Raw genomic sequence first — 10,798 nt, 5'->3', positions numbered from 1 at the left:
GAGGTGACAAATCTGCCCTTGGACACCCCTTAGTTGGCTACTTGTCCCCACTGGCTGGCTACTCCATGTGTAATTAGTTATGGTGGGCCGGGCTTTTCTTCTGTCCCAGTCCAGCCCTGTTCCTTTCTAATGAGTATACATCTGTGAGTTACACAAATCAAATCAATCAATCAATCAAATCAAAATTACTTTATTTATCCCGAGGGGAAATTCAGTTATTCTGGTAGAATCTCTTGAAGAATGAGACAGCCTGATGGCTGTAGGAACGAAGGATCTTTTGTATCTCTCCGTCCTGCAATGGAGAGAGAGGAGCCGTCCACTACTGTTTTTTTGGTCCATAAAGGTTTTGTGTAGCAGATGATCTGGTATTTCAAGATGGACTCAAACATCTTGACAGTGCATCTCTCCACCACCTTCTCCAGTGTGTCCAACCTGGCTCCAACCACAGAACCAGCTCTTTGACCAGTCTGTTCAACCTCCTTGCATCTCTGTGTGTGATGCTGCCTCCCCAGCAGACTGCAGCATAAAACAACACACTACCACCACAGACTGATAAAACATCTGCAGCATCTTACTACAGATGTCCAGAGATCTGAGCTTCCTTAAGAAAAAGAGGTGGCTCTGTCCCTTTTTGTAGAGAGCGTCAGTGTTTAGGGACCAGTCCAACTTATTATCCAGGTAAACACCTAGATACTTATAACTTGACACAGCTGTACTATTAAGAATACATTAACATTGTGTCTCTGACAAGCTCTCAAAACAAGTCAATTTTGCTTGCGAACATGCTTGTTGGCATCAGAACACAATTTATTTTTCCAGATTTAGAACACCATTGAACAACCTTGCTTTCTATATTGCTTTGGATAGTTTTCTGAAGGTTTTTTTAGTTATAAATCTGTAACATTATCTTGACCTCTCGTAAGACCAAGTGGGATGATAAAAATAGATTTAAAAGTTAAAGTATTTCTTTGGTTGTCCTCTTTTGGCTTTATTTCAGACAGTCTGCAGTGAATCTGCAGGGTGCAGGTTGTAAACCCTGCTTGTGGAGTACAGTAGCTATTAATTACACTCAAATGAAGAACTCTACCAAACCCCTGCTGCTTTCTCCACAGGCTCCTGGTTTGGAAAGGTCAGAACCAAGGAAAAACTGCAGTCCAGGTATGTGGGCAGTGTTGGGGACACACGCTGTATAGGGTGAAAAACAATTTGTTTTCACGACATTAAGGGCTGAATGTAATGTTAAGTGTTTCTAAATGGCAGTTCAGCAGCACATGATTATGTTAGCACTGTTTAGAAATGTGTCATATTGCCATTTTTAGAACCTAAGTATGGCAAAATTCAAAAATGCTTAATGAGAAATAGAAATGTTTTGTAGCCCAATAATGTAGTGGTAGCCTTTGACTTTTCAGCAAGACAGCACACTCAAAATAAAGTGTCAGGCTTTAATGAGCAAGGAGCTTTGCAACTGCTGATTAATGAAAATTTAATCAAGGCAGGTGGCTTTCAGCCAGGATACATTCACCATTTGCATTCATGTCTTGCTTGCTTGGCAGTAACAGGACACTTCTGCAGCGTGTTCTCACTCAATTACAAGAGGAGCGCAGAAACAGGCTCGAGCCTTGATTATAATGTATGGATGAAAAGCCACAGACTTACTAAATCAGCAAGATGAAGCAATGCAGGGGTGGCTTTTTGTCATCCATAAACTGCTCGCTTTTTTAAAAGTTTTCAGTTTAAGAGTTTGCATAACTATATCTGACTGCATAATGATAGGGGTGTCACAATTTCAATTACAAATCAAAAATTGATCTATGAATTGTGCTTTCAGTTTGAATAATCAAAAGCTGGATCAGCGATCTGGTAGCTTATTGCAGCTGAGGAAAGTCAAGCTGTTGTTGTAAAGCACCCTTCTGCCATCTAGTGGCTATTCTATTTGTTCTTGTGTTTATAGTTTGTTCTATTGACTAGTAAAATGTAAATTTAACAATTTAAACCAATTAATTAAATTAGACTATATGGCCTTTGTGTGGGACATTACATAGAAATATGAGTTATAATCACACTTTATACCATGTACAATATTTGAATACATTAATTTATTGATGTAAGGGCATCAAACCAACGATCTGTTGATCATTACAAATCAAAAAAGTTTCGACATGTAATGTTGTCACATCATTGCATAGCTTTCAGTATTAAAAAATGGCATAATCACGAATTTAATAGATTCATGATTGCTGACATTCCTAATAATTTTAGGTTCATTTTTTCCCTTTGATATCATAAAAATGATACTTGATACCTGCAGTCGTTTCATTTTGCTTTCAAAATAAAAGTATGCCGATTATTACTCATGTGCCTATAACTTCATTAAGAGACATTTCTTTTATTACATTTTACTTGATTACATCCTGCTTTGACTCAGTAAGGCTTTCTACAACAGGTAACCCTGGAAATCTGCTTTTTTTCAGTGTAGAAGACAGTCCCATTGTGGGGAATAAAACACGACGGCACTGACAAGTTTTTACTTTTATTCATCGAGACAACATGGACATTAAAAGCAGAGCAAAATTAAACAAATCTTCAGTCTTTGAAATATTTTGATCAAAATTAAATCAGTATTTTTACATTAAGGGGACAAGAGCAATCAATGTGAGCTCTAAGTGGAGGAGAACTGAGACACGCCCCGTCATTGGACTAACATTGTACATACGCTTTCAACTGACTTTTTAAAAAGAAGGTCAGGGAGTGAATTGGAACCTGACAAACCAAAACAAACCACAAGCACTGATTTCTTTTTTTTATAATTTCATTTTCACTTAATGTCAAAAAACAAGGAGGAAGTGTAAAGATTTTCAAAATATGAACACAAAAACCCATTATGAACTTCTCTAAGTTTGGTATTCAGAGTGATGCCTGGCTGACATCTAGACCAAGAAATACATCAGATGAACCACAACTACCCTCATCCAGCCAAGAGATAAGACAGGTGATGGAACATCGTGTTTTTAAATAAGCCACTACACATTTGTGGTTCACCTTGTTTTTAAGCAGCGGAGTGTCAGGTTCAGGGAAAGGATGGGTGCGCTCTTCCGCTTCTTCCTCCACCAGATATCCCAGCTTCCCCTGTTGAGCAAAAATGTTCATAAAAAGAAATGTCAGCAAAGGTCCCGAAACAAGTGCTTGTAGCAACAACTGCTGCTACTGGAGCAACGACAGCTTCTACATAAACACTAGTGGTCAAATATATCCCCCAATTTAGCCACAGAGAAAAGTGTAGAGACTGCTAATGATGAACAAATAATATCCAGAAACTAGCACTGTAGTACGATTTGGCCAGAATATCGTGGTATTCTGTAAATATTCAGTTTCTTTAACTGTATTGTTTTGATCAGATGTTTGCACTTAGATTCAATCTTTAAAAAAAAATGTCTGATCGCCACTTTAGGCCTTAATGTTTTTTAAAAACAGTGACAAACCTGTTTGATAGTCCGTACGCCAATGCAAAAGTGCACTTGACATTTTTTAATAACCAATAACCAAACAAATAAAAATATCCTAACAAAACTTTAGTCCTGAACACTACAGGGAAATCTACCGTGGCATTTTTAGCTGTTGGCATAGGTACATCAAGCAGGCTGTCGATGCATCTCAGCATTTTAATATGTGTCTGCCTGACATTTCTAGAAAGTGACCTTTTTCCCCAAACATATTTGAAAGTTAGCAAATGGAAAAGCAAAGAAACACAATAAAAAAAGAATAAACACATTCAAGCTTTCAAGTTCATGTTCTGGAGAAGTACAGAATTGTTTTTCTGACAGGCAACAGCATTCAGAAATGGATGTGGGTAGAGAAAGGAGTACCTGGGGTGAGTACCTGCACAGTTTGACAGTCAGAGAGTATCCATGATTTTTAATTTGCCCTTTTCTCATGTGGTCTCGCTCACAACACCAACGCTGTGTGAGGTATGGAAGTCAGCTGCAATTCATTTGATAAACCCTACCCTCCAGTTAGTTGGTTACGTAAGGCCCCCGGTGCTATGACACCCCCCAAACACACACTGCATGGCATTATCAGGCACAGTAAGCTGGACAACAAATCCATGGCATTTGAGTTATGGTTACGGCAAAATGAATGGCTTCTTTTTTCCACATACACCTTTGACGATAGCTGAAAGTATGGATCTCAGCATATCAAAATTACTACATTTTCCTACTGAAAAGTAAAAAATAAAACAAAAATAAACAAACAAGTAAATACAGGCAGGAAAATTTGATTGGACTGGTTTTCTGCCATTTTGTCTACAAAGACAAATATACATCTATAAGTATCAAAAACCGATACAAAACGAGGGGTACCTCCGGGCATGTTTGCTCAGGGCTACACTGGCCTTTCCCTCTTGGCTTTGTGTGAATGTTTTCTACTTTCTTCTCACTCATCGGGCCTAGTCCTTGATCTTCAGTGCATACTTATGATGCACTATTTGAAAACAGGATAAAGATATATGCACATAGTACATAAGACAAAATAATAGGCATTGAACTGAATGTAAACAGGGTGGGAGAGGCAGGGTGAGAGGGTGGGTAGGGGAGATGGGAGAGGGAGGGTGGAGGGGTCGGGTTGAGAGCCAGGGGGGAGCGAGGAGGAGGACGCACTTACCTGAGCCTGATCTGAGGTCCTATCAGATCAGTTTTAATTGGACTGAGTGTCACCTTCAGAATGGAGGAGCTCTTGCTGGCCGTTAAGCAGAGGGGAGGCGGAGGTAGAGGCAGCCGCCTCTGTCTCCATCGGTTCCGCTTCTGACGAAGCCTTGGCGGCAGTTGCGTCACCGTCAGTATGCTTGTCTTTCTTAGAGCTGCTCCTCTCCTCCGTCACCTTACGGTCTGGGAAAACATGTACAGGTGAATCTCAATGAATTAGAATATCATAGAAAAGTTTATTTATGTCAGTAATTCAATTCAAATTACAGAACGAAACATTTCATGTCTTAATTTATTTAATTTCTTATAATTATTATAAGTATTTGAATATTACAAAAGACCAATTTTAAAAAGTATGTTTGATATCGAAAGGTATGTCCATCTTTATGCACTCAATACCTGGTTGGGGCTATTTGACTTGAACTACTGGAAATGGACTTCTCCATGATATTCTAATTTATTGAGATGCACCTGTATTTTAATTTTTAAGGCTTTGTGGAATACCGGACTCAATTTTGGTCAATTACAGCATTCTGCAGTCTGTTGCTATGGACTAAATTTTGTGCCATCACAAGGTGAGCTTATGACCCATTCGCTGTTTTCCAAGAGTATATTCAAATTCAAGCATATTCCAAACCTCAAAAACAATAGTTAAAATTAAGCACTTTCCAAAGTTTTGAGACTTTGTACAAACTCCATATAATAGCATGTGCAATCTAGTAAAAATCTACACACAGACTAAAAACACACCAAATGGTCAGAGGCCGAGGAAGTAACTTAGCATGTAGTACAAACAAAAAACATTTTAAGTCCACACCTTTATCTTTTGATGACCGCTCTCTGTCCTTGTCTTTCTTCTCCTCTCTGTCCCTGTCCCTGCTGCGGCTGCGATGGCGGTGAGATTTGCGGTCTGAGCTGCGCGACCTCCTCCTCTCACGACTGCGGGAGCGGCGCTTTCTGTCAGAGCGGTCACGGCTTCGCCTCCTCTCCCTCTCCCTGTCCCTGCTTCTGCAAAACGCGGGAGGAAAATGAGTTAAGGCAACAAATAGGAAAAACATACATGTTTTATGGTCAGAAACCAAAAGAGCAATCTGATTACTACATGGGATAGTGCAAGAGTCAGCCATACCTGCTCCGTTTGCGTTCCCTCTCCCTGTCCTTGTCTCTGCTCCTGGACCTCCGGCGATCCCTGGATCGGCTCCGTTTCCTGTCTGATGTTCGACTGGAGTGGCGGCTGTGAGAGTGGCTCCGGCGTGCCCTCCGTTCCCGTTCCCGCTCCCTGTCTCTATCCCTGTCTCTATCTCTGTCCCTCTCCCTCTCTCGCTCCCGCTCTCTCTCTCGCTCCTTCTCTTTTTCACGCTCCTTCTCCCTTGCGATCTCCTTTTCCTCCTCCTCTTTGCGCTTTTTCTCCCTTTCCTCCCTCTCACGCTCCCGGTCTTCTCTGTCCTTCTTGAGCGCTGGGCTTTCGCTTTGCGGGTCCTCTGAGCGACGTCGTAGCTTCTCCTGAGAACATTTAAGACAGAGCCCTCATATTAATTATGAAAAGTTGTTCAGACCATTCTGTGGATTATTGAAATCTTTAGTAAGATCAAGTACTGTGTATCATGGCTCAAGTATCTCATCATGTATGTTTTTGTTTTGACATGTAATCCTGTTACCTTGAGCTCTTCCACAGTGGATTTGATCTTGGCATAGCCCATGTGTTGCTTGCCCATCAAGTGGTCGTCAACTCTGGACTGTGCGTCACCCACTATAAGGAAGGCCCCACACACCTCACACACCTCCATCTGTTTCTCTTGGGCTGCAAAGCTCTCGATAGTCTGGATAAAAAGGTACATAAGTTACATCATAAAACAAAACATATTTATGCCCCAGAGCACAACTGCTTAATAAGTTAATGTCAGTGAGACAGGTGGAATAATTTTCGGTCCAAGCTTAGTTTGACTGTGATAATTTGCATTAGAACAAAACATGTTTGCCAACAGGTAGCATTACACAAGAAATGCCAACTATCCTGAGCTGAGTCTGTGGGCCGACTGGCCTGGAGTTAGCTGACTCACCGAGGGGGTGGAGCTGAGCAGCTCCCTCTCCTCCTTCAGCTGCTCCACCAGCTTCATCATTCCCTGGGCCTCCTCCACTCTGCCCTCCGACCCCAGCTCCTCAATCTGAGTGAAAGCAAAACAGAGACAAGTAAAAAAAGACGAGTTATCACAATGCTTCGTCAAAACAACTAGCTCCCTGAGGAGTCAACGAGAAGACAGTTGGGTGTCTTGTAATATAATTTCGTGCAAGGTTATGTAAAGATTACAATTTTGGTTTATTGCTGTGGTAAATCTGGGAACAAATGTGTTTCTGACATATTCAAGAGACAGTGCATCTGGTGCACGAAGTTCCTTCCAAGTTACTAACGCATGAAACAATAATACCATATATTTACATAAGTTATTCCAGCATATTGATTACAAACCTGTAAGACCAAGTCTTCAATCTTCTCTGTTAGAACCTGGACCTTCTCTTCATTCTTTCCTGATGGACCAGGACCCTACAGAAATAAAACTAATGTAACTCAGGTAGAAACACACTGGTCAATTTGTTTTTCGTGCCAAAATCTAAGGCACATACCCCTGCATTCTGCTGAGCCTGAGAAAGTGCAAGCCGGGCATGCCCTCTTCGAATCCGCCGTTCCACCTCCGCCAGGAGTGACTGCAAATAGCGCAGGAAGTCCCGCTCATAGCCCTCCTTCATGAACCGAGAGCTTTTCTCATACCTGGACGCATTGGGATATAAACAGTTTATCACATGGAGATATCTACACACACAAAATTAGGTTAAAAACCACAAATCAAACTTACGTTATTCTAAGATTTTCATCATGGATCTTCTCACAAGGGCCTGGAATAGAAGTGCAAAGTGTTATTTTCTAATAATAAGCACATAAGTCAGCTACTATGCATTACAACATGTACGTGTGTATACAAATCATGACTTACCCAAGTCAGAGCGGGTGTTTGTGAATAGTTCCGCTGGGCAGAAGCCACACAGATAGTATCGGCATACCTTCTTCAAATAGAAGAGAATTTTACTATACAAGGCAGAATTATACTGCTAACAATAGAGTTACAGCTGATTTATGCTAACTGGGATATAACAGCATATCTTGATTTAACAGTTATAAACACTAACCAAGTGGGGAGCGGATACAACGCTAGAACGTACTTAAACCTATAACTACCATTTAAAGCAAACGCTAGCACCAGGGCAATAACTAATCCACAGCGTTTCAAGCCGCATTGTGAGCAATGAAATACTATTAGCACCAGCTAACTCTGCTACTACATTTACGAATACACGTGCCTAAACACTACTCAAGATGTAAGATAATACTATTAATTCCGTGCTTTATCGTTGTATACAGAACGAACCGCATATGTTTAATTTGGTTGTCTAAATTAAACATTTAGCTAGCTTATGTTAGCTCATTAAACTAGCTAGGCTAACGTTAGCTAGTATGCTAACTTACGCTCTCGTCGTCCCATCGCACGTTGGATCGCTTTTCGTCAGGGGCCAAGTTTCTATCTCGGCCCATTAACTCATCGAGTAACTGGGCTGCTGAAAGCATTTCTCCAACAAGTGTAGCCTTTATTTAAAGTACTACGATATCTACTGATGGCCCAGCTGACACCATCTATTGCGCGCAAGATACTTGGAATCAAAATGGCGGACGCCGTCAATAGTTCAACAGCTGAACCGGAAGTACAAGTATGACATTAACATAAATTTACGATGACCATGCGGTCATGACTTATTTATAACGTCACCCTGTTAAGATAATCGCCTAACTCATTTTTTTTCAAGTTTTGCAGAAAACTTCACCAAAAGTGTAATATATGACATTTATTGATCATTTCACTCAAAAAGGATGTAACAAAGTGTTAGAGAAATGCATTGAGGAAACCTTTAAAATTAAATTATCTGACACCAATAGTAAATCCTCTCAGGGTCAATCCAGAATTGGAGGACATTTTATGTCCCACCCATTAATTTTCAAATAAATCATGCATAAAATTCCAAAACGTGCATTTGTGGTGAAATTATAATTACTCTGAGACAAAATATGAACAGAGTTATACAAAAACTGGTTCCAAAATATTACTTAAAATGTAAAATTACTCTAAACACCCCCTAAAATTGCATTTTTCTCTTGTCCCACCCTCTTGATGGCCAACAAGCATGTCAGATAAAGTGGTTAAAATAAGGTTAAATTTTAAAAGTTTTTTTTTTTAATGATTTTGTTGATTTATGTATTTTGTAAGTGTAAAAACACTTTATATAATCATAACATATTTTAAATAAAACCAATTTTGCATTAAAGTTGTGTCCCACAACATCCACGCAACCCTGTTACCAAAACCTTTTTAGCAAAGAAGAAGAAGAAGTATGAGACACATGGCACAAAAGAAATTGCATCATCAAGCTATTAGCTAATAGCATGGGTAGACAAAAGGTAAGTCCTCTCTTCTATTTTTCATATTTTTTATATTTCATTGGCCTTGGTCGAGTGTGTCCCTCTAAGCAATGCAACCCTGTTACTCACATTACCAGAATAATGCAAAAATATTTTCAAAGTTTTCTTTGTTCCTTTAAATAACTAGGTTTGTTCTCAACCTTACAGTAACAGTACATTCCATAGCTAGCATCTTTTTTCTGCTAAACAGCTAACATTAGTACGAATTTGCAACCCTGCAACATCTCTTTATGTTGCATCTCTTTAAGTTCACTCAGAGGAGACAATCAGTGTTATCAATCGTAAAATCAAATTTGTACATATAATTTAACAAAATCTAGTTTTAAATATTATCATTAGTAGTAGTCTAGGCCTACTGTATTTTCTAAAATGTGACTTGCCATTTTTTCCCCTTTCATTGCCACTATAGGCTTTATGTTAAAGTTGCAACAATATTGGTGGAATTATTCAGTCAATATTTACTGAACTGTTTTCAAATCATTTTAAGGTTATTTTCAATAGAGTAATTGACCATCTTTAAATTGATTTTGACAGAGTTCTTCAGCAACATTGAGTGCTGCTGAAAAGCAGAAGCTCTACCGTGCCAGGCGAGATGCTGATGAACAGAGGAGACAGGAGTACTTAGAAAAAGAGAGACAGAAGTGGAAAAAAGACATAGAAAAAGGGAGAAAGAAAACACAAAAAGACCGTAGTGAGAGAGAGAAGCGTGCCCAGCGAAAGAAGTGGAGAGAGGCTCATCGTAGGAGTAAGGCCAGGAAAGGGCAACTGGAAATATTCAACACCCCTCCTGTAAGCCCTGATTCCCCAGTCAGACCAACAACTCCAGTCAGCTCCCAAACTGGGACTTCAAGGTCAGAATATAACTTTAGGTTATTGTGAAATGGAGATGCAGATAATGAAGATGGCTAAAGAAAGGCAGAGGAACTGTAACTGTACCCTGAAAAGTCAAACAAACATTACTTAAAAATAATTACAAGTAATTTCTGAGCATTATTTTGGAGAAAAAAAAACTGTAATGGCCATAGTCCATAGTGATTGATTTAAGGGTAATTGTATTGATGTAACTGCCATGTTGTTATAATGCACATAAATGTTAACTCATGTCTTTTAGGCAACTTGACCTTGGGAAAAGAAAACGCAGGGCTGCCAGGGCAAAGTTAGAAAGAGAGTTGCAAAAACTACAGGATTTTTGAAGTTGCTTAAATTAATATATTTGAAGTCTGGTCTGAAACAAAATGTGTATTCAGTGTGGAAATGACAATTTTTTACTTACTGCTTAAGGACATATTCAACAACATTTTATGTAATACTTTTACAGGTTCCTGAGTATTGGTAACAGGGTTGCGCTAAGCAGGGCACACAATATATAAAATACCTAATAAAAAGTGTCACTTTGAGTCCTGAGCTGGACAGACATAATTATTTGATGGTTAATTACCTGTATTTCTCAAATATATAGCAAAAAATAATCAAATAAATAGTAAAATTTTGAAGTGTTTCGGTCGGTAAATTGTCCTCGAATTCTGGAATGACCCCTCACCTATTTATCTGCGCTTATCGTTTGATGGGGAAT

At 39.4% G+C, this 10,798-nt stretch overlaps 1 protein-coding gene across 2 annotated transcripts; it reads right to left on the bottom strand.

Annotated features, from left to right (window-relative positions):
- Positions 1–2,517: 2,517 nt before the first annotated feature.
- Positions 2,518–8,591, bottom strand: luc7l3 (LUC7-like 3 pre-mRNA splicing factor). 2 transcript variants are annotated; one of them, XM_059347585.1, is made up of 11 exons: positions 8,221–8,591; positions 7,691–7,760; positions 7,553–7,592; positions 7,323–7,467; positions 7,168–7,242; positions 6,761–6,865; positions 6,359–6,520; positions 5,830–6,203; positions 5,518–5,705; positions 4,660–4,883; positions 2,518–3,126 (listed from the first exon to the last, which is right to left on the bottom strand). In XM_059347585.1, exons 1-10 carry the CDS (start codon positions 8,317–8,319, stop codon positions 4,693–4,695), a joined length of 1,449 nt encoding a protein of 482 aa, XP_059203568.1. In that variant the 5' UTR covers positions 8,320–8,591; the 3' UTR covers positions 2,518–3,126; positions 4,660–4,692. The 2 variants fall into 2 exon arrangements, with proteins under 2 accessions (XP_059203568.1, XP_059203567.1); XM_059347584.1 differs by having other exon boundaries at positions 5,518–5,708; positions 8,221–8,589.
- Positions 8,592–10,798: the final 2,207 nt, after the last annotated feature.

The sequence above is a fragment of the Centropristis striata genome, chromosome 13 (genome assembly GCF_030273125.1).
Source record: "Centropristis striata isolate RG_2023a ecotype Rhode Island chromosome 13, C.striata_1.0, whole genome shotgun sequence".
Taxonomy (NCBI): Eukaryota; Metazoa; Chordata; class Actinopteri; order Perciformes; family Serranidae; genus Centropristis; species Centropristis striata.
Note: the sequence above shows the minus strand (reverse complement) of the source record. Positions and strands in the feature narration are given on the sequence as shown.

Coding starts and splice junctions, on each gene's coding strand:
- luc7l3 (XM_059347584.1), bottom strand. CDS start 8,319: ATGCTTTCAGCAGCCCAGTTACTCGATGAGTTAATGGGCCGAGATAGA. Junction 5,709..5,829: donor AGGGAACGCAAACGGAGCAG/GTATGGCTGACT, acceptor CGCGTTTTGCAG/AAGCAGGGACAGGGAGAGGG. Junction 4,884..5,517: donor GCGGTCATCAAAAGATAAAG/GTGTGGACTTAA, acceptor ATGTTTTCCCAG/ACCGTAAGGTGACGGAGGAG.